Source organism: Meleagris gallopavo, chromosome 26 (assembly GCF_905368555.1).
Source record: "Meleagris gallopavo chromosome 26, MGAL_WU_HG_1.1, whole genome shotgun sequence".
Taxonomy (NCBI): domain Eukaryota; kingdom Metazoa; phylum Chordata; class Aves; order Galliformes; family Phasianidae; genus Meleagris; species Meleagris gallopavo.
In genome coordinates, this window is record NC_139429.1 from 716,394 (window position 1) to 739,853 (window position 23,460).

The window sequence follows — 23,460 nt, forward strand, 5'->3', positions numbered from 1 at the left end:
AAACCTCAAGAAAATGAGGGGAGGAGCCTCCTGCATCATTCACCACTGGAAATGCCCCTGCTGCACTGATTCAGCCACTTGAGAACACGCGATAACATCCCCATGCAGGTCATTTTCATGGATATGAGGAACAATCTGTTCTCCAAAGAGCAGTGCACAGCTGCCCAGGAGCTTGGGGAGGGGTGGAGGGTCACCGTTCCTGGGGGTGTCCCAGAACTGTAGGGATGTCACACTGAGGGGACCTGAGAGGTTTTTTCCAACCTTACCAACTCTGTGATTTTAAAGAGAAATTTTCCAGTGGAGGTGATGGAGAGCAGACTGCCAGCCCTTCCCCAACCAACACGGAGAAACAGCTGGGAAAATCCTTGCTGGTTGGAAGTTGTGCAGTGCCAATGAATGAACACAGCCTCTCCCCACAAGGAGCAGCCCCTCCAACACTGCTGCCTTCCCTTTCCAACCGCTGCTCCCTAAAGGAAAACCCTTTGCTCCCCCCACACTGCAGATGCTGCTCCTCACAGCACTTTCTGGCTGAGCTGCTCCAACAGCAGAAGCTGTTTTTCATCACAGGTTGCACATAGTTTGGGAATTGCTTTTTTTTTTCCCCCCCTCACAGCTCTAAATGTTTCATTTGTTTGTTTGTTTTCTGAACCATAGGCATATTTGTATTAATGATACAAGGAATTCTTTGCTGAGTTTTCCCCACTGGTTTCCTATCCTGAACATCAAACAAACAGGGCCAAGCATCCTCACTTGCCACACACGGATGCTCTGATTCCTCCTATTGACGAGAGCAGAGTAGGTTTGGTTTCATTTATTTTCTTTACAGAATCACAAAACGATTCAGAAGTGTTCTCTGCAGGCAAGAGCTACCTTCAAAGCATGATAACAACCAGCCAAATGGGGCCGTCTCGTCTCTTTACGGAGGGTCCATGCAAACAGCAGATGGCAGGGGGAATCCTCCACCCTGTCACCGCTGTGGGCAAAAAGCAGCAGGCACCAAAGAGGCTGAGGTAGGAGATGCTCATCCAGGAGAAAATGAAGGAGAAAACATAGGAAACACGCAGGGTTATTTCTGTGCTCTTGAGTTAGCTAATGGTGCTGGAACAAGGCTATCTATAAGATCCCTTTCCAACCCAAGCCATTCTGTGATTCAGAGAGGAAAGGTTTCCAAGCCCCTCCTGGGACGCCTAGGGGTAAGAAAGAAAATTAAACACTGTTTTTCTGGTCTCAGAGCTAAATAATCCCAAACTTGAAGCAGGGCAGGAGCACAGCCTGCTCTGCGATGCTGCCCAGGTCCTCCATCCTCACCACTGATTCTCACTTCATTTTCTATTGGTAATCTCTCCTGCTTTTCCCATCTCATTCTTCCTCACCCACGATGGCTGTCTCCACTCCTCTGTCAATCCACATCCCCCGACCTGGCCAGCCCCCTCCTATAGCTATATCTTTCTCTTTGGGTTAGCATCGCTAATGTCAGAATCATTCCATCTGACAAAGTCTCTGCTCGTCCGCGTCTCCCTTGTCTCCTTGAATCTCTGTCAAGGCCTTTTCCACATGTCTAAGCATTTTAATGACATATGGTGCTGGGACTTGGGGGAGGGAGGGAGCAGCGCTCAAACAGGAGGAAGAAAATTGCTGCTACCAACTGGGCAAAATGCTGAGGGTAAGTGGGGGGACCCGGGAGAAGATTGGAAGCATTTGAGAAGGAAAGTTGGCCCACCACACTATCCAGTTGTTCCTCTTACCCACAGCAGCTAATTGCTTGCCCAGGGGAAACTGCATCCCTTCTCTAACGAGGAGTTCTGACCCTGCTTTGCTCCTCGGTTCCAGCACCCACACCCTGATGATCACAGCTGCCCCACACGCAGATGTGCCAGCACACTGAACTCATGAGCTATAGCACACAGCACAGCTCATCTCTTCCTCGCTCCAGAAATTAGGAGCCAGTGTGCAACCCAACCCTGCGTGTGGCATTGACCCACTGGAGGACGGTTCCCTCGTGTGCTGTGTTCCCTGCTGTATGGGCCACCAAAGCTGCAGCCTTGCAGAGCTGCTGCCCCAGATTTCAGGGTCTGATCTTCATGCCTAATGACTGCACTCCCAATATCACCTCTAACCCAACACTTTTCTTCCCCAGTGCTGGGCACTTGAGATGACTTTTCTCAAAGCACCATCTTAGCAGATCCCAAATCGTTCAGATGGCTAAGCAGCCCCACAAGTCTGCTTAAGACACAGTATTCAGCACAATCCTTGTGGATTTCTCCCTGCCTAATTGCATCCTGCCTTATTATAATCCTCCTGGCTCTTAATTCTTCTCCACCTGTCGTAAATCCATGCAATGTGGCAGCACCCTAAGGTGCTGGCTTCTGTGCTCCATAATAACACAGGGCACGTTTGTGGCAAAGGCTGTTTGATACGAGAAACACCAGGAGAACAGAAGAAATAAGCAAAAAAAAAAAATGCACCAATATCCAAATTCCTACAACTGACACCCAGACTGCGTGCTCCAAGACAGAGGTGACAGTAACACCAGCTTTTGCAAATCCTCACCTCTTTAGGAGCTCTAATCCTATTGCAAACCAGCTGAACTCCAGCTCTTAAGTGTCTTGGCAAATCCCATCTAGAGCAGATTAATGAGCAAGGCAGAAGAAGCACAAGTCCTTCACAGCATCCACTTGGGGTAGAAGTGCCTTCAGCACTGCAGCTTGGAAGCATCTCCCACACGGACGATGCTTCTCACTTTCATTCAGTGGCACTGCAGCATCTGTTGTTTATTCTGCATTTCTGGCATATTTTCTTCTTGGGGTTTGGAGAAACTTCATGAGTTTCCAACTATAGGCTCTCACATTGCTATCCTGGCTTTCACACCTGTGCAACTCATGAATAATGGGAAACAAAAGTACAGGGGTGCAAGGGCACAGGTCAGGGGCACCAAGAGTACTCTGCTAAGGAAATAGGTATGTTTTTAAAAAGGAAATTGAACTCTTATTCTGCAACATCCAGTAAAGCCACAAGGAAGCACCCCAGGTCCTAGATGAAAACCAAGACCCCAGAGTTACAAGCACTGTGCTCCTGCTGCTCTGTGACACAGCTATATTAAAAGCAAATAAGTCAGTAAGAAATGGTAGACAAAGCCCTCTTTTGTCAGGTGAGGGAAGGGCAAGGGAATGCTTCAGGAATTTATCAAGGAAACGTGTTGAGCTGTGCAACTTTTTGGAGGAAGATGCTGAAGACAAAGCAGCTTTTCCACTTGAAACTGTATGTTGCTCAATGAGACGTGAAGCAAAAATAACCCCTCCTCATAACAACCAGCATTTAGAACCTGATTTACCATCTGCACCCAGGCCAGGGATCCAGGGGATCATGGCCAATGCAGCGATAGGAAAAACTGCTCCAACCTTCGGTATATAAAGAAAGATCCAGAGCTTCCAGATACTCTTCTGACACAGCTATCTGCCTGCCTGCCTCGGAGGGGGGATATTTTCAGAGGGCGCTCAGTGTCGAGCAAAGTTTGTTTGAACTAGACTTAAATCAACAGCAACAAGAGCAGCACTAAGCCAACCTCAAGCACTTGTGACAACACTGCTTTAAATAGAGGCTCTTCAAACTTTAGCATCATCTCACGCTCTGGAAGGTTTTATGGGCCACCGAGAGCATCTAAAACATCAGAATCCCATTGGCAAGCTTTGCATCAGCAGGACCAAGTGGCTTTTAAGTGTGGGTGGGAAGCAGGGGCTGGAAATGGCAGTGTCCTCAGCAAGGAGCCCTGTAAGATCCCAGTCCATGCAAGCCCAGCTGGAAATAGCCTGCATGCTGCCCTGAACTGGGAACCCTATGGCTTGTCAGCTTGGTCAACCATAAAACAACACCTAATCTGGGCACAGAGGATCTCCTCAGGGTACTGGATGTCAGCAGCCCTACCTGGACGATGTCCTCAGCTTCCATCACTGACACAGTTGGGATCCAGACGCAACACTGCACTGTTCTGAGCTGGCACTTCCCATCCTCCCCGTTCATTAGAGTCAAACTCCTAAGACTTTTACACATGAAAAAGCAGATGAGCGTGAGACAGAGTGGTTCTGTGCAGTACAGGCAGAGTTTTTTAATGAAGGTATATTTACTCAGCAGAGCTGAAGGGCCGCTTCTTCACAGCAGGTCAGAGGCTGCTATGCAAATAATAATAAATACTTTGCACTTTTCAAGCACGCTCTACCCAAGAAGTGCTCTGCAAGCATGAAACGCACAGAGCCTCAATGCATCTGGAAGGTAGGAGAGAAAAAACAGGAACAGCCACTTTACCCGAGACAGAAATAGAGAAACCTCTTGGGTGGAAAACAGACATGATAGCACCAACAGCTTTCCTGACTCCCTATGGAAGCGCTCCTCACTGCTAGCCTCACATTTGTGTGCTTGGCAGCTTGCTATGAACAGCAGCTTGGTATCGACTCAGGGAACAGTCTTCTGTAGTTCATTACTCTCAGCAAATTTCAGAAGAGATCCTGCCCGATGCCTCAGCTGCTTCTAAGCCAGCTAAGCCTGGAAGATCTGGTGCCGGTGTAGAGTAGTAAAGCTCCTTATGGAGCATCTCGCATAGGACAAAAGCCACCAGAGGGGCAAGTTCATCAAGACTGAAGAGCTTTATCTGTAATTAGCTGGTCCTGCAGGGAGCTCCTTGGGATGGAAAACAGGTCTCTGGGGAGCAGAGCACCTAAGGGGAGGCTGAAAGAAAGGGACAGATTCTTTGGCAGGGTTTGCAGTAATAGGACAAGAGTTTCCAACTGAAAGAGGGAGGATTTAGACTGGATACAAGGAAGGAGTTTTTAAGAAGGGCAGTGAAGCACTGCACAGGCTGCCCTGAGAGGCAGTAGTTCTCCATCCCTGCAGACAGTTCGGGTCAGGGATGGGGCTCTGAGCAGCAGATGGGCTGTGGGTGTCCGTGCATTGCAGGCACTGGGATTATAGAAGCAGCAACCTACAAGTGCAACCCACAGGAGCTGAGGTTTGTACCCCCAGCAGGGCCCTGGGCTGCCCAACCAAGCCAGAACCACTGCACTTCCACAATTCCATCTTATCTTGAGATCAATACCAAGATTTATTGATCCAAGAAGAAAGCACCGACTGGTAAGGGAGACTGGTCAATAACAATCCCAGTGAGTAATCACTTTTAACCAGAGAAAATTCCAGTCCGAGTCTTGTTCTAGGGGCAAAACCCAGTTGTCTGGGCACGCCGATTATCACAGCTCAGGAGCAAGCCAGGAACTCGTGGCAATTACATCAAAATTCACACTGACCATCTCAGATGCCAAGGTCTGGGACAGCACATCACTGCTGAGTGAATGAAATGAGAAACCCTATTAGCTGCTAACACTGATCTGTCTGGCAGAGGACAAGCTGCTAATACAGACTACCTTGAAAATCATAGCAAGAAATTCAACCTGTACAGTCAAGGCCGGATTCAGGCGCGTAACTCCGTGATGGCAGGAGTTCAAGTACTTAAAATGTCTTTTCAAACCAGACAGTAAAATCATGCTGTCCCATCCCTCTTGGAAATGGACTCCACTGAAAAATCAAGGTCCTGAAAGGCAAGATAGAAAAAAAAAACCAGCAAAAACACAACTCAGCTTTGCTTGGCTGAAGCTGAGGGAGTTGGGTGCAGCAATTTCCCTTCATCTGTCAGCAAAATCTCATCAGATGTATCAAAACACAAAAGGGAGTTCAATTACCAGAAATTACCAGAAAGGCATCTCCAGCATAGGGACAGGAACTGAGAAGAGACTCAGCACAACGTTTAGAAGGCTGAGAAGCCAATGCCTGAAATCCAGCAGCTTGGAGACTGCAAAACTTCACCTCTGAAGGCACTCTGGTGCTTCAGGGAGTCAGCAAAGCTTTCTGAGCAGCAGGGCCATGAGAAGCACTAAAGCCTGCTAGGACCGACCCGGATGCTTTTTTATTATTATTTATTGTGTGGGGTGAATGGCTTGCTCTGACAGGGCAAAAATCCACACTGCTTCAAGTCAACAGCCTCTCAGATCCAAGCCCTTGAACTGCAGAAGTGCCATCCCATAGCCCCAGGGGGTGAGGAGCAGCCTCTGTGCTCAGCAGTACTGCAGGTCTGACCTATGTTTGCAGGCTTCCTGGGAGCCATCATCTAAATTCTCCCTTTATTCCCTTGTCAATACCCATAGAACAGCTGTAGAAGAACAAACAGCTCTTTCTGGCCCTGCAACATTTTGAGAAGGCTCAGGCAGCCCAGTACTGCCTTGGGATATCTCACCTGGAGGTGAGGAGCTGCAGAAAGAGGTGGGAAGAGTTTTGGAGAGCGGAGCTTCTCATAGCTAACAACTGGTGAACGGGCTGAATGCTGCCAGCACCCCAGGAAGCTGCTGGCACAATATGACAGCCCTGCAGGAAGGTAATTGGCCAGACAAACTCAAGTGTTTGCTGCCTTTAATATTTAATTGTGCAAAAATGAAAGGCAAGATGCTGAGGAATCTGAGCTGCAGCTAGAAACAAGTGTTTGTCAGGTGCCATGGTGTCCCATGCCAGCCAGGCACATAAATGAGCCAAAGCACCAATCACAGGAGCATCCAACACTGATGTGCTCATAGCACTGAGCATCACCAGGCTCCCACCTGCTGGGCTTGGCTGAGGAAGAAGTGCCCTGCTCTCCTCTATGGTTTGGGAGAATGCTGAGTACCCCAAAAAAGTCTATCCCATCTACAGAAAGGCTTCTCTCCCACAAAGGCATGCCTTGAGCCAACACTTCTTTCTTCAAAAGATCTGGATTTAAGGGTTGCGTACAAGTGGGGCCCCTCCACCATAAAAAGCTCAACAGTTGAACCACTGGTCCTTGTGACTCTGCTTAAAGCCATTCGCTTTCCCCCAGTAAAGGGCTTTTCACCAATATCTGCTTCTAGAGACAGCCCAGAAGAGCACAGTTACTGTCAACAGACACTCAGAACCTTTCTTTTCCTTCTCCAAAAGGGAACCCAAACAGCTCCAAAAAAGTCCCCGAGCAGCCCTACATCCCAGCAAGGAAAAAGCCGGAACTATTATGTGACTAAAGCCGCTGTTTGGATTATATCTCTGCATATGGTCAAACCCTGCATGGAAATTAAAAGGAAGGCTGGCTCCATAAATATTACAGTACGAACAACACAGAGGTCTTTGCTGGATTATCACCGCTAAAAGGAACTGCAAAGCATCCAACTACACAAATGAAAGATGTTAATAGAGCAGTCCCAGTGGAGAGGAAGGCTGTATATTATGTGGAGCTGCTTTCACATCCTGCAAAATGTGCAGATTTAAATAACATTCCCCTTTCACACAGAATAAATCTCAGCATTTTCCACGAAGAAGCACAGCGCTCGCCTGCCCCAGCTCACTTCAACAGGCAGAAGGCTTACGAGGGACATGGGTGATGGATGGAAGCCCTGACATGGGTGTCTCATTGGATGAGGAAGCACCAAATATCTCCACTAGACAAGGCTGGACTACACTATGCCTTTATATGCTATCTTCCTATTCTTTAAATACAACAAAAAAAAGGGGCTGAGACTGATTTTCTCACCAACCTTTTAATTAAGCCATTAGTCTCTTTCCCCTTAACCCACACAATGAAAGGAATGAGAGGCCTGTCTTCACAGGAGCAAATGATTTCCCTGGAGTAATGAAGATGCATTATCATACAGAAAAAAAATCATTAGTTGCTATGTCCAGGACAATGTGATTGCTCAATTACTCCACTAAAACAGATAGCACATTTCCCAGCACCCCAAATGCAAACTTGGAAGAGAAGTATCCAAGTGTACCTGCCCAGAGACTTCACCTGCTCAAGAGGCAACCTGAAGCCCCATAGCAATCCCACCAAAATTACTTTCCAAGCCGTTGCTCACTTTTAAGACACCGCAGCAGACCATGGGAAGATTTTCTCCAGGTTCTTTATAGCAACAAGAGGTCTGGGGAGTTCACAACAATAAAAAAGTCTCGTGTCCCAGCAAGAATTCACCAGAAACCCTCATCAGGAAGCCAAATGCTATGGGAAACTGGAGTGGCTCCTGTACCAGGAGGTAATTAATGAGATGATGAAAGAGTCAGTGATGAAGCGTGATCAGCAGCAGGAAATGGGTTGGGTGACCCTGCATGCCTCTTAACTCCACCACCAAGGAGGTTCTCTTGTTGGAAGAGACTGTGCCAGGCCCCAGTTCAATGCCGTAACGCCCAGCTGGGTTTGCTGCAATGCATGCAGCAGGGACTGGTGGCTTGGCTTGTGTTTTCCTCCCCCCAAACCCTCCAGGCTAGCTGCAAAACACCACACATCCACAGCTCAACAAACCACGATGATCCAACTCACAATTTCCACTCTTCCTCGCCCCCAGGCTGATTAAGATTTAGTCATCTAACTAGGGCCCCATTATTCCTTCAAACATGTAATTTCAGCCCCTCTCTCACCTACCGAGATACCCATTAGAAGAATGACTCATTAGCTCTTCCCCTGCACCCTTTGGGTACCACTGCCGTCACACAGATGTGGGTCAACTGATGCTGCCCACCAACCCTATCAGATCCCTGCAGCTGCAGAGCACACTGGGGTGGGGGTGTCAGAGGGGGAAGCATTTTATGTGGACATTTCCCCCTCTACATGAAGCGTTTGGACTTCTTTTCCCAGGATATTTCTGAAGTAAATTTACTCTAAAAGGATTTCTTGAAGTCTGAACAAAGAACATATCATATCAGATGAAATGTTTTATTTGACCTGAAACAAATATTTTCAGTCTTGTTTTCAGTTAATCTAATATAGCGTTTCTTCATATTTTTTTATCCGGCCCAGACTGAGAAAAAAATCAATTTGGGAGCTCCGTACACAGCCCATTCTATAGCAGTTGTCAGAAAGACTATAGCTGGTATTCATATTAAAATACTGCTTTAGCAATTTATGAACATCATCTGCAAAGCTAAGGCACAAATTAGCAGCGATGAAGCAAGTTACTCAAGATAATGCATTTTGACATTAATGCCTTCCTACTGCTCAACTACTTTTAAATAGATATAGGTTTACAATGGGAAAGAGAGAGAAGGAAGGCGGGTTTGGAGAGGTTAGAGGTGATGCCCAGCAGCGCTCACAGCCCGTGGTGGGCAGATGTCAGGCTGAAGGCACTGCCCAGGGGACTCAACACAGCGTTCCTCCAACCAAAGGCTACCACGAGCAGCTGGCTGAGGCAGAAGCCATTCCAACCAGGTGCTGGGTACATCATACCACACTGAAGGGCAACCCTTAAGTTTTTAATACCTATCATCTATGGAAATTGTGCTCCTGGGCTCAACTGCAGCATACGCTGACCCGTGGTGTGAGAAGGCTGCAATGCAGAGCTCAGCAGGAGCGAGCTGCAGAGCAGCAGCTGCACAGGAGCCCCAGCACACAGCAGGCAGGTAGCAGTGCTGAGCTGCAGGAACCCACACTGCATGAAGCAGTTGTTTCAGCTAAACGCAGCCATCTCTGCCTTCATGTGTGACAATTGCCATACGATTTCTGTCTCATTAAGCTCTGAAATGTAAAACAAACGGGATTTATGTGGCTGCTGTTCGGTGTTAGCTTGCACAACAACAAGTCTTGCCTTTAATGGCTTTTCAGCCTTATCTTTGTCTTGAGATTGCTTCCATTTGCCCTGTGAGCGCACAGAACATTGATGGTTTCCCACTCCACCCATTGGAGGAGTGGGAGTAGCTCTGGAAAGCAAACCTCCTGACACCCACACACCACGATATAAACATGCATCATTCCAGCTGAAGACTTCTGTGCATCAGTTTACCTGATCTGCCACTGCCATCCACTGAGTTTACTCAGCCCACCAATCTAGCACACTTCAATACAGAAAGTTCTACCTTGCATCAATAATAAGCTCTGAAAAACATTTCCAAGACTGGGATAGGAAAAGCAATGGACAGCACTTGGGAGATGCTCTGGAGAACGGGGACTGTAAGAGCAAAACGTTATCCCACACACAAAATGAAAAGAAAGCTCAGGGTTGGTTACAAGGTTTCAATGCCAGCAGTCATTCATTTGGGGATGGAGAATATACTCAGTACAGCCCACTGCAAACTCATTATTTCTGGTAAATTTAACTAGTGCCACTGGTACACAGGCAGACCAATGCTTAAGACGTGAAGATTCATGACTGCAGGACTCCAGAGATGCGGCTCTGATCCTCTTCTTCCAATTACAAAGTGCAAATACCCATCAAGTCTGCTGTGAGACCCTGAGCATCTACAGCAACACCACCCCCACTTGTCCTGGGGCTAGGTGGACGGGATTCAGTGAACCACAAGATTTAGGTTTACATCTATTAAAATCATAGAACGGCTCAGGCTGGAGAGGACATTAAAGCTCCAATCCCTGCTGTGGGTTGGGTGACCCCCAGCTCAGGCTGCCCAGGGTCCAGTCCACCTGGCGTTCAGTGCCTCAAGGGATGGGCAGCCACAGCTCTGGGCAGCACTGCCAGCACCTCATCACCCTATGAGTAAAAGTTTTTGACCAACCTCAAACCTACATCTCCCTTTCAGTTTAAAGTCATTCTTCCTCATCCCATTAAGCAAAGCAGAGACTGGTGCTCTCTCCTTACACAGAAAACCCAGCAGCCTGCAGTCAACACTGAGTTCTGCCACAAGCACCTACCTGCTGGATGCTCAACTCTGGTCACCTTAAAGCACATCACATTCAAAGTGGCAGTGGTGTGAAGCACCCAGAGCCAGAACCATCACCAAGATCTGCAGCTGATGGCTCTGCCCAAAGGCATGAGCAGCTCCACCCAGGTCAGCGACCCACCTCCATCCCACCCACTCTGCTCCAGTGACACCTTCCATCTGCAAAATACTGTCACCTCCAGCAGCAAATGTTCTGCAACACATCCGGCAAGCATAGGAAAAATTGTCATGCAGGTGGCACAGTGCGGCACAGAAGGAGCTGGATTAGAGAGAGCCTGCAAAACCAGGCAGAAACAACCACAGAAATGAGGTTTCCATGGGAAGCACAAAGCTGGACGTTGTTCAGCAAAGCCCCGCTCCATGAGGCAAGGAGAGAACCTCGCACAAAAGCAGAAGCTCCCACTGATGCCTTTGTTAAGCTCTCAGAGCAGAGAGATTTCTCTGGAAGAAAAGCAGACCCTGGGACGATTATTTATCGCCATGCAAACATCTTCCTCCTCGCCTTTTGTTGGTGGCCACACGCGTCTCGAGCCAGGGGAAAAAAGCTACCAGCAGGATCAGCAAGGGCTGAGATTAATCTGGCTTCACGTAGATAAACATGAGCAATCAGTCTTAAAATTAATATTAAAGTTGTAAGTCACCTTTGACTACATTAAAATATACACTGGAACATACAATAAGCCCCAAACAAGCCCCACTGGCAGTAAGAACAGCTCCCTTATCAACCTCTAACATCCTCTGCACAATGCTAATGGGACGCCAGGCTGCTCGGTGAGGAACCAGCTCTCCCAGGGCAGCACAGATTGACCCAATTCCTGCTGCCATTCCTGCAGCCCAGCTTGGCCGTCTTACAGCACCGACCTCAGCTGCAGAAGGAAGGCACCTGGGGAGGGAAAGCTGGCACTGGAAGCCTCAGCCTCACATTGCACAGTGGGTGCATCTGTGGTGGGCATGGGGAGTGGAAAGGAGCCCAGAGCTGCGGTGCAACAAAGCACCTGGGCCTCAGTGTGCTTTCCTCCCCAGGAATGGAGTTTGGGAAGCAGTCTTCTCCTTGTCCTCAGCTTCCCCTTCTCTCCCTGATGGCAACTCAACACTTCCAAACCTCCTCCTCTTGCACTGACTCACAGAGGCTGAAGTGTTCCCATCACAGGCGAGCAGCACGGATGGAGCACAGCAGCACCGCATGCTGTGGCAGCAGGATTGATGGGCATCACCAAACCCAGATGCAGCATCCCAAGGTCAGCTGCCAACACACACCCAAAATAACTGCCCAGTGATGGAGAGGGGTCACACACTGATGAGAGGAGTAGGTACCAATGCCAGCAGGTGCCCCATGTTCACCCCGAGCACTGCTGTGATGTCAAGGAGGGAGCAGGGGCACGCTCCGGTTGCTCTGCACTCAGCATCACTGGCTCACATCTCCTGTAACCACCTCTAACACAGCTCTGCTTTGCTGCCAGCCACAGCCATACCCAGTCCCAGCTGGCACTGGTATACTCTTAACAAGAATCTCTACTTCAATAAGGTGAAACTGTTCTTCAATTTTGATGGACCAGAGTTCAAGAGGACAAGAGCTGGAGCAATGACCACCAGCCACAATTCTACGAGTGTAGATATGGGGAAAAGCAAAAGTCTTCATGCTGCTGGAACTGTCACCAACAGAGCTGCACGCTGCTGAGAGGGCTCCAAATAAATAAATAAAGCCAGTGCCTCATTAGCATGCAAATCTATTCAAACCCCCATTTCAATTTGAATTCTATGCATATGATCAGAGTGCAAAATGCAAATTATACAAATGCACCCATATGAAGAAACAAGCAGAAACTCTGCGTGAAGGGATTAGGGCCAGAGTGCTTCGCTCCAAAGATTACAGTGCTGAGGATGGCTTTTGTCAGGGCTCATCCTTTAATGGTCACTGGTTGTGCAGCACTGAGCTTTGCCTACAGACTGCTTTAAAATGCATCTCTGGCTTCAGCAGTGGGAACTATGTCTTGCTAGAGGCAGGTTGCAGAGGATCAGGGCATTGGAACTAGATGACCTCTGAAGTCCCTTCCAAACCATACTGTGATTCTGTGACAGGAGGTGGTGGGCAAACTGAATTCAAGAAGCAAGGGATGCTCTAGCAACAACACTACCAGCCAAGGGTCTGCTGGGGGCTCAGAGGCCATCTACATTTATGCCCAGTCCCTCACCAAGCAGCAGCAGCAGGCACCTCCCCAGCTCTGCCCATCCCATCCACCAAACCAAGGCCAGGCTGGGTCTCGAGAGCACAGGCAGGGGCAGGGGTTACAGCCCAGCCCCACTGTCCTCGTGACAAGGGATGTTTCCCCAGTCTTAAAAGGTTCAGCACCTCCCTCCCCAAGAGCTCTGGCTGGAGAAGATCTGCAAGGCATGAGAGGAGAGCAGCAGCCCAGCTTGGATGTTCCTCTGCAGACCACAGTGAGAAAGAGAACCCAAACACACCCCAATTTCAGCAGAGCACAGCTCTGAGTTCTGCTCTAACACAAACCTCAGACCCTTTCTCTGGGCCTCCTGACCCCAGAGCACATGAAATCCCACTCCTGGCCAACCCCACAGCCGAGCCCCACAGCTGGGAATCTGCTCATTTTTCCCTCCTATGCGCACAAAATTCTCATCCCACCATTTATCGTATTACATTTTCATTTTAAAGTAAATACATTTTCAATTAGTACTTACTGTGAGGGACATGCATCACTGAGAACACTTATTTCTCTTCCTTTCATTATTAGATTAGAAGTCGCTCAAGTTTAACTACATTTAACAGCAGTGGGGATGGAACCGTTCCGCAGACACTAATCCTCCTCCGCCCCCAATCCAGGTGCTGCAATCCCCCACACTCAGCCTCCAAGCCAATGGCTGCAGCCCAGGGATCTGCCCACCAGCTTCCCAGCTGCTTACACACCCCGCTGCCACAAAAGCTGAACTCCTGCATGGCCACAATGCCCAGACGGTGCTCCCCAAGCAAGGACCAAGTGAGTGAAACCCACAGCTCAGAGCCATGCCAAAACAACCCATAAGCACGAGGGATCAGCCCCCACTTTGCCCAAATCAATATTGTCTGCTCCTGCATCCCCATCTCAATGAGTGACAGGCCATCCAATACTCTTCCAACCCCCCAAACATACCCCAAACCCCACCTCCATTCCAGCCAAAGCCTTTCTTCCCCAGGAGAGCACAAGATGATCCCCGCTGCCTGCTCAGCCCTCTGTTAGAGGGCTCATAAGCATAATACTACTATTACACTTTGCTCATTATGCCTCGTTTTTATTACATGGCCTCATTAAGTTAAGAAGCCTCTGTAATTGAACTGCATCTCTTGGTCTCCGCACGGGGGCTCCAGCTGCGTTTGTCGTCAATCACTATTAAAAACACAGGACAAAAATTACTATTACACCTATTACTGCCCATCAATCTCTTCTATTGCCTCTTAAGGTCCTCTTTTTACCTGCTCAACGCACCAGGGCCAGGCGAATATCATCAGCACCTTTTTAATCTTTCCGTATTTTCTAATAATTATAAGCAGATTTTGAGGGTGCTTTCAGAGCAATGGAGTACACACAGGAACACGATGTCCTGGTGGCATACAGGAGAAGAGGTAAGCAAAACACACTCAGACCAAGGGAAATAAGCAGTGCCAAGCAACACCACACTGCCCTGAACAAAATGCAAGATGCTTTACAGACACGTTCATCAGGTTAACACCATCTGAGGATTAAGAGTACTGTGACAAATGGGCACACTGGTGGTGGGTTTGCTGACCAGGTGAGAAGCAATCCTGGGTCAGACAGCTTCTACAAGAGCAGGACTTGCAATCCTACCTGCACAAAGTACCACCTTCCTGAGTCCAGCACTAACATTGCAAAAAATAAAATCAAAGCACACAATTTTGGCCAGCCCACCTCACCGCTTCCAACCCGCTGCTCCAGAATGTTTCCTGCACTCCAGCAAGTTGCAAAGCTTCAGCTTTTTCTTCTTGATTTTGAATGAGATGCCTCCATTGGGACAGCAGCCCTGATCTGCTCAAGTCAGCAGCAACTCACACAGGTTACAAGCACTACACGGATTTCTGCGTCTGCTTGGGAGAAAGCCAAACCATAGAGAGAAACCTGCCTGCTGGGAAGGATCTGAATGCTGGATCAAGAGTTTGCCATAGGAACCACTGTAGAGACATCATCAGGGACATTCAACTGTTTGGCAAGTGCATGGAGTCCTTTTTTCCTCCTTGAGAAAATGGATGTGCTTTGCCCTGTCCCCTTGCCCTTCTCGTCCTTCCCAGCAAAAGTCAGCTTCAGGCTTGTTTCCAGCACAGAAAGTAGGGGAAAAAAAAAAAAAAAAGGTATATTTGGGAGATCACAGCTCCTACACAAGAAGCTGTAAAGAGATGCTGAGCAAGTGTAGCTGACCCCAGCTTGATGCAGTCAGCAGCTCTAGAGAAGAGGGGAAGGTGAGTGGTGTCAGCTCTTTAAAGGTGTGCAGAGCCCTCCCTTGCTGGCCTGCATGATGCAAGGGGGCTTTGAAGACTTCAGAGGTGCCGTGTTTCCCAGCTTACCGCAAATGTCTATCTCAAACCAACAGTATCATTTCAAGCACGACCAGAGCAAGAGGAATCTTCAGAAACTGTTCCTGCTGTGAGAGACAGACGCTCACACAAAAGGCAAAACCTCAGATGTACGATGCCAGGTGAGACCCCAACTCACATCCAGCCCAGCTGCACCACTGCCATCAGTGCAGTGAGCCCTCCAGCTCTCCAGTACTGACAGAGCACCCTTGAGGTCACCACACAATTCCCATTATTATGAGTACAGGTAAAGAAATCACAAGCAATTTGCCCCCTGCCAGTAACACAGGCTTCAGTTCAGGCATAAGGAGTTAATTTGCAGCCGCTCAAAGCTTTGCTATCTTAAACCTTTCCAGTCTCTGGGCAAGAGGAGGAATGAGCAGAGACAGTGTCAGACTGTGATCAGGAGGACAAAACACTGCAAACAGCTGTGCCTAATTTTAGCATCTGTTGGTTCTGTTTCTTTAGCACTTGGGGGGTGAGGGGGACAGCCTTGTCACTCCCAGCTTATTAGAGGCACAGCTGGGGGAGCATCAAGTCTCACTCTGAGATCTGTTGGTGGAAGAGCAACAAATAAGGCAGTACTTCTGACCAGCAGCACTCGCTGCTGCAAGCACCCCACGTCCCCCGAGCCCCAAAATGCACGTGCTTGGCACCTTCACACCGCCACTCGCACACACGTGTCACAGATGGGCCAGGCACAGCCCTCTCCCCCCCTCCCCAGAACCCCTCCTCCTCCCCCGAGAAAAGCGGGGTCATCCCCACGTGCTCCCAGCCGGGATGACCCCGAGATCCACCGTACAGCCACGTAACAGCGGGTACAGCTTCAGGACACCCCGACCCCCCCTCCACCCCCTGCAGCCCAGGAGGCGCTGAGCCCCGCACGGTGCGGACCGCGGGCTCCGTGCGAGCGCTGCTGCTGCCCCCGCCAGGCGGCAGGGACGCAGTGAGGCTGCAGCCGCCCGAGGGGACCGCATCGCTGCTCCGAACGGGGCCGCCCCTCAGCATCCCCTCCTCCGGGCTGCGCCGCACGACGCCGCTCCTCACAGCCCCCGCCCTGCAGGCGAAATCCCACCGAGGGGACGGAACCCCTCCTGCTGTCACCCCGCTGAACTCGTTGCTGAGCACACAAGTGGGGCTGACATTTATTTAATCCTCATAGTAATGTTGACTGTGTACTTAGCGAACACCTCATGCTTATGGAAGACATTTGTTTCCAAGCAGCTTATGCTAAACTGCAGTGATATAAAGGAAACACTTATCCAATATTGACATTTACTGACTGGCAGCATACAGCTTGAATACTCATTTGTGCTGGTGGAGGGGGAAGGGTAAGGCCTGAGAAGGATGAAGGCCTTTATTTCTCATCTTTTAATGAATTAGACAATATTTATTAATTGGTGAATACCGGCTGAAAAAGCAAGGTGGGCGCCTAACCGGAGGGATCTGCTTCCTTGGTGGGGGGGGAACAAATTGGGCTTCCATCCAAGGGGCAAGTTTGAGAAAGCTCCTCCTTTCCACTCTTACCACATAGTTAATTTGTAACCAGCAAAGCTCCTCTGGCTCACAGTTGGGGTCCATTCAGAGAATACACCAAGACCAAAAACACCCGAAATGCTCATCCTTCAGGTGCTGCAGCATCCCAGCACACCTGGCACGCACAGCAAGGTGTGTCCAACACCACCGTGCCACCAAACGACAGCAACAGCCCCAGCACAACAGCAGCAGCAGCTCGAGGTGAGCGGCACACAACACAGCCACACACATCACACCAGCACAGCAGTTCCACCAAACACAAAGTCCTGGGAAATGGGAGGCAGTTCCTATTAACCTGGTTCACATCTGATGTGCACAGCCCTCAGAATCACCTCTTGCTGCACTGCGAGATGGAGATGCTGCAGCCCAAAAGCTTGCTGTATCTCCCATTGCAAGTGGAGGCGTTGAAGGAACGCGTTAAGACAAGATCTTATCCTGAAGTTAGCATCTGACTTTAACAATGCGTGCGTTCCACCTCCTACTTGCATAGCATGTGACAGCAAATAGGCAGGAGCCTGGAGCCATAACTCAAGGAATATTTTGCTTTTCAGCTGCTTAATACAGCTCAGTAAAAGCAAGAGCTGCGGAACAGCCAAGTGACCTACAGCTCCTTCTGCTCCACTTTGGAGGCTGCCACCAGGGAAAGGCAAACGCTCAAGCTGGGGCTTGCCAGCAAGGCGATGAATAAACAGCCTTTATTATACTCAGAAGGCACATCAAGCCAGGACATCTGTTAGGCCAGTTTCTAAGATCAGAACCCAGCATTTGTTCTGTCCCACTGCAATGCTAAGATCAGAAATGGCTCTTCCCCCCCCTCCTCATATTTTGACACAGAGGGAAAGAGGAGCACACGAGTGCTGGGGGCAATCCACTCCTTGCCTGGAAAGGGCAGCTCAGGCTTTAAGCTTCATTTCTTCCCAACCAAGAGAAAAGAAGCCCTGTGCATTTCTTGGCATGTTGAAGTTAATCCTGCAGGCAGCGGCTTCACACTCCCTGTAAGAGCTCTGGGACTCCTGCCAGTCCCAAGGGAGGGCAGAGCACCTTAAAAACCACTGCTTCAACTGCCCTAAACCCCAGCAAATAAGTGACTGATTTACAAGCTATTTGTTTCACTGCCTCTTGATTTAGAAGATAATGCCTGTACAGTCACTCCTGTCTCCAGCCAGAAGCAGCCCCCAGTGGATCCAGAAAACTGACCAGCATTGCTATGGAACAAACTAAACTAGGGCCTTCACCACTTGTTATTTAAGACCAACCAATGGATAGAAAATAAAGGAGAAAAGAAGCTGTTAAATCCTACTGGAAGGACCTTGGGAGTGATGCGCAGCAATTCTCTGGCAGCAATTCCACCTGGGGAGCATGGCACAAACCTGCACAACTCATCATGAAATCTGAGGCTCAAAGCAAGCCACGCTTCCCCCCTTGCAACCTTTGTGTAAGCAAACAGTTTGTTCAAAGATCTTGATCCTCTGCCAGCTCATGACCCGAGGAGCTCATCAGCCTCTCTCCCCTTTACCTACAGCTACAAATGAAGAGCACTAAGGTTTTTTTATTCTAACGTAAGCAATCCAGCCAGAGGGAGCCCTAAAGTGGTGACAATGCATCAAAGCATTCAACATCTGCTCCAGATGCGTGTGCAGTGCTCAGAGCTCCCAGCACCTTGGAGGTGGGCAGGGCTGCAGTGTTAGCAGCAGGACAGGTGCTTCTCCTCTCTTTCTTTCCCCTGGCAAACAGCACCCAAACAAATCACAGCTCCTCCCTCTCGGTCTTTTCAGATCACCAAAACCCCACAAGAAAAGCCAGCTTGAGCAAAGTTGGCAGCGGTCCTCCTGCAAATCTCACTGCAGGAGGTGCAGATGGGAAATGAGGAAGCATGCAGAAATCTAAACGCTATTAAACAGACGTTGGGAAAAAGTAATCCTGCACTGCTTCCACAGGACAGCATGCAGTCAGAACACTCTCAGACCATTATGCACTTTCCTAAGATGAGAGCAGAGGATTCACCTGCTGCATTCAGGAAAGGGGCTGAGATGCTTCCCTTGCAATGCTCCTCCGCTCTCTGCAGGGCAGCAGCAACCAGCTTTGCTCCAATTATGCATTTCCAGGCCCAGGGCTGCTGAAGGCAGCACAACCTCAAGCACCCCTTGCACCCAGCATACTGCATCAGTCCTTGTGCAAACATCTCCCAGCACCTTCCCCACAATGCTATAATCCCCATCAGGCCCAACGTGATCATAGAGGATTTACTTCCAGGGAGGAACCAAGTGAACTGTGAAGGAGAAAACCACCCTCCAACACCCAGAGAACTCAGAACTCGCCACGCCGAGGGAAAGGGAACATCTTTGGAAGTAGATTCCTAGACAGACAGGAATCTTCCCATCCAAGATAAATTTCTGATCCTGCCAAATGCATGTTGGTTATTGCAGCACAGAGCAGCAGGAGAGGTGGTGGTTGCATGCACACAGTATTTAGGGGTGCTGCATGCAGAGCACATCTAGGGACATTCCTTCCCACAGCCCCTGGGACAAGGGCACTTCCTCCATTTCTTCCAGCCTCACCCAGTTTGCATGACACTGCAGCAGAGGAGGGCAGGGGGAGACAGCTTTGTAGAGGAGTAACTTTCAGAAAAATGAGTCTGCTTCAGCCTGTTTGCAAGGATGAAAGACACCAGAAAGTCAAGACAAGGCACTCAGCTTTTCCTGGATTACTCAAGAGAAGCACAGAAACCCAGAGTTCCTCCTCTCAGGCTATTGCTTGTGCTCAGCAGCAGCCCCTGGCAGGGAGCAGTGAGCACCTTTCCCCCCCTCCATCTCAGCCTGCAGGGCTCACAGGAGCAGCAGGCAGCCAGTGTGCCACCAGGAGGCACAGAGGCCATGAAATACAAACCCAAGGGCACAGACACACAGAAACAGTGAAGGAAAATACTACCGGGGGTGTGGGGGGGGCTTCTGTAAAGAAAGGTATAGCTAGGATCTGGTATAGCAAGGTTTTCCACAGAGCTCATCCTAGCTGCCCTTGGCTAGGAGGAATTTAAGTCCTGCCTGCCTTATTATGGCAAATCCCTCCAATCCACTCAGCTGTTGCAAAGAAGCCACAGCTTTGTCTGCCCCCTGCACACAGAAAGGGGCCATTGGAACTCCTTAAGGGGTCAAAGGGTTTTAATTAGTCCTTGAAGCAAGTTTTGGCCCACCAGCTCCCAGCAGAGCAGGGCATGAGTGCCCTCTGGGTGCACACAGAGCATCCCCACCCCACAGCCCAGCAGCTGCTGGGAGCACTGCTGCCCACAGAAAGCAACACCACATCTGTAACACATCTGGGCACACCTGACCCACCCCTGCAGCTGCTCTGGGGGAGGCAAACATGACAGTCACTAGGAAATAAGCTTCCGTTCCTGAACCCAGGCCATTCCTTCCCCAAAGCACCATGCGGCTGGGGGAGTCTTTTGCATGAAATCCCATTGCATGGCTTCACCCCGAAGGGAGAAAACCACATGCTGCCAACAGCCCCTTTTTCTCTATAGTATAAACAGCAAGTGGAGAAATGCATTTGGCTCTTCCTATAGGAGGAAGCAGCCTGAAATGCTCTGCACGGCACTATCTCTGCCTCACAACCATGAATAAGCAAGGTAGCAGATGCACACGGCCCGGGAAGATGCAGCCAAGGAGCCACAGAGGCATTCAAGCCACTATTAAAAAGTGCATTAGCCCTTATAGAAAATAATGGCTGCAAGTAGGGAGGAGGGAAAAAAAGGGGGAGGAAAAAAAAAGAAACAAATCCCTGCTGGATCTGAGACAAAGTTCTTTGGCTCCATGAGCAAACTGCCATTTGACCCATGGGGAGCTGAGACAGCTGAGGGAGCAGAGAGGCCGGGATGAGATCCTAAATTGCTCCCGTCCCCACTGCACCGGGGAGTTCAGATTTATTCAGCCAGAAATCTACATGGAAGACACAGTGGGTTTCTTTTGTGCAGAAGGAAAGGAGAATGCAAACACAGCTTTCCCCCTGAAGGAATATTAGTACTAGCAGAGAGAGGGAAAGGGGAAGGGAGCGCAGAGCAACAGCTCAGCATCGCAGCCAAACGGAGGGAAGAAGCCGGGGACAGCTCAGAGCTCAGCCTGCTCAGAACACCGGGCGTAGGGGAAGGCAGCGGGTGGTGGGGATGCTCAGCATCACGTCTGGCCGAGCACAGACCCAGCTGCCCATGGAGCAGCTCCACTCTCTCTAAAAGTTTTCTCCTTCATTTAATCAACAGATGGACGAGCTGCGTGGGTTCGCTTTTTTCCCTTTATTCCAGCAGCCCCGAGCCCTACCCTGACACAAAGCAGCGCCGACTTCGGGACCGCAGCAGCGCGACACAACAGACGGCATTGAGCTCCGGCACCGAGCGGCACAGAGCCCCGCGTCCTCCACAGGTGACACAGCCCAGGGACCGCACACCGAGCGCCGCATCCCGCACCGCATTTCCCCGCATCCTTCTCTTTAGGGCGAGGACGCCGGCAGCAAAGTTACCGAGCGTATTCCTGCGGCTCGCCGAGCTCCATCACCCGCTGTCGGGGGGTGCGATCGGGATGCAGCCACCCCCAAAGCCGTCGGGATCCCCGCTCTGCTCTCAGCACCTCCCGTGTGCTCAGCACCCCCCGCCGCCCCCCGGAGCGCTCCGCAGCCGCGTCTCCCGCTGCCCTCCATTCCCGCAGCCCCAAACCGAGCCCCACGGCCCCGAGGTCGCCGAGCAGAGCCGTGTTTACACACAAACACCGTCTAATTAGCGGAGCTGGAGCAGAAAGAACTCATTTGCATGCTAAAGATTTTTTTTTTTTTATAAGGCGAGCCGCCTCAGTGGGGATGCATGCAAAACAACTCCGCAGTCCTCCCTCATCCAGGGAAAAGCAAAAAGCACCTCGAGGGGCAGCGGGGGTCCCCGAAATCCGAAATCCGGCTCCCCCCGCGCCCGCCCCGCTCGGAACTCAGTGCCGGGCCGGCTCTTACCGTGGCTGAGCAGGAAGCAGGCGAGCAGGAGGAGGAGGAGGTCTGCCTGGAAAGCGCTCATTCCTCAGGGTGGGCTCTGCGCCGGGGTGGGGGGCTCCGTGCCGGGGGGTTCAGGCCGCCGCCCGCCGGCTTCGCTCACGCGGCTCCGGCTCCATCGCCGCCGCCGCCCCCCCCAGCTCCTCCCCCGGCAGCGCTGCCGGGAGTGGCGGAGCGAGGAGTGAGGCGCGGCGCTGCCCGGCTTTTGTGGGAGGGGGGAACCGGGCTGTGGGGGGAGTTACTTGTGAGCTAAGGCGAAAGGGGGGGGAGGGGGGGAGGGAGCCTGGCGGCTGGTTTTTGTAATCGGGGGAAATTGCAATTCCACCCCCCCCACCCCCCATAAATAAATAAAACAAGCAAAAAATCCCAAACCCTTACAAGATACAAAAACACAAAAAAAATGAATGTTAAAAAATAAAAGCAAGATGTACATATTAAAAAAAATCCACCTCATTTGCTACTGCACAGCTGCTCCAAACTCACAAGCAGCCTGAGATGCACACGGGGCACAGGTGTGAATATAGCAAAAGAACCCCCCCCCCAGCTTACCCTGCAATCCCGAAAGAAGGATGAAGCAGCACTGCAAGCACTTTGGAGTTGGGCAACATCTTTCCCTCCTCATCCTCTTTTTTGGAGGGGAGGAGGAAGCAAAGCAGGCCCACGCACCTGAAGTCAGGAGCCAAAAATGAGCCCTAACTGCCCCGACCCAGAGTTAAATTACATCTGTGCAGCCACAGGTGTGGAAGGACCGTGTCGGGTGGGGGGAGCTCCCAGGTGGGGCCGTGGGGCCGCCCGTTTGTTGCAGTGACCCTTGATGAGCTTTAGGGCTCCTTTTCAGTATAACAAATCAATAAAGAAGGAAAACGAAACTTTTAAGGAGCACAAACACCGCACCCCATCCCATCCCGACCCCGGTAGGGACAGCTGGGCCGCTCAGCACAATCAGAGAAAGAGTGCTGGAAAGTAATTACAGCCGTGGGCTCTAATTACTCGCTGCTGTGCTGCAAGGTGAACTTCAAACGGGGCCGGCCCGGCTCTCCGCGCTGCGCCGCAGCTCCTGGGAGCCCCGGGGGGGTGGGGGGTGGGAGGGGCTGCCTGCTCTGGGGGGTGAAGCTCGTTAGTCGTGCTAATGAGCTGCCCGGGTTAATGCCCAGCTGGATCGATTGGGGCTCGTGCTGCCCTCGAGGCGGCGGTCCGTTAGCATTAAGGGCTGGGAGCTCAGGGTTGCTTGTTTCACTTAACGTTCTGCCTCCCTCTCTCAGAAAATAAAACCAACGTGAGCACTTCTGCACGCTTGTGCTGCTTTGCCCATCTCTGAGCTTTGGGACAGAAGGGTGCACGTTAAAACTGGGGGGGGGGGGGGTTGCAGCTGTCCTCCCCCCGCCGTGCAGCAGCGCAAGCAGCCCCAAAGCGCTGCGCGTGGTGCGGAGGTGCCCGCAAAGGTCGGGGCGCTGCCCGCGCTGGGAGCACACAGCGAGCTGCAGCTTAACATCCACACCGCCCCATTTCAGCAGGAATCGCATTCCTAAATAGCTCTCAGGCTTTCCCGGTGTGTTTTAGTTTAATCTGCAAAATGCTGTTTGCTTGCAGACTGTGGGTACTAATGCATATTAAGGCTGCTA

At 50.6% G+C, this 23,460-nt stretch overlaps 1 protein-coding gene across 3 annotated transcripts in view; it reads right to left on the reverse strand.

Annotated features, from left to right (window-relative positions):
* The window catches only part of KIRREL3 (kirre like nephrin family adhesion molecule 3), a 237,702-nt gene extending 215,659 nt beyond the window's left edge, over positions 1-22,043 (reverse strand). For 2 of the 3 annotated variants that reach the window (XM_085209178.1, XM_085209177.1), the window contains exon 1: positions 21,803-22,043. In XM_085209178.1, coding sequence (XP_085065304.1) covers positions 21,803-21,863 — 61 coding nt within the window. In that variant the 5' untranslated portion in view covers positions 21,864-22,043. The remainder of the gene's footprint in view (positions 1-21,802) is intronic. The other variant, XM_085209179.1, reaches the window with a different exon arrangement.
* Positions 22,044-23,460: the final 1,417 nt, after the last annotated feature.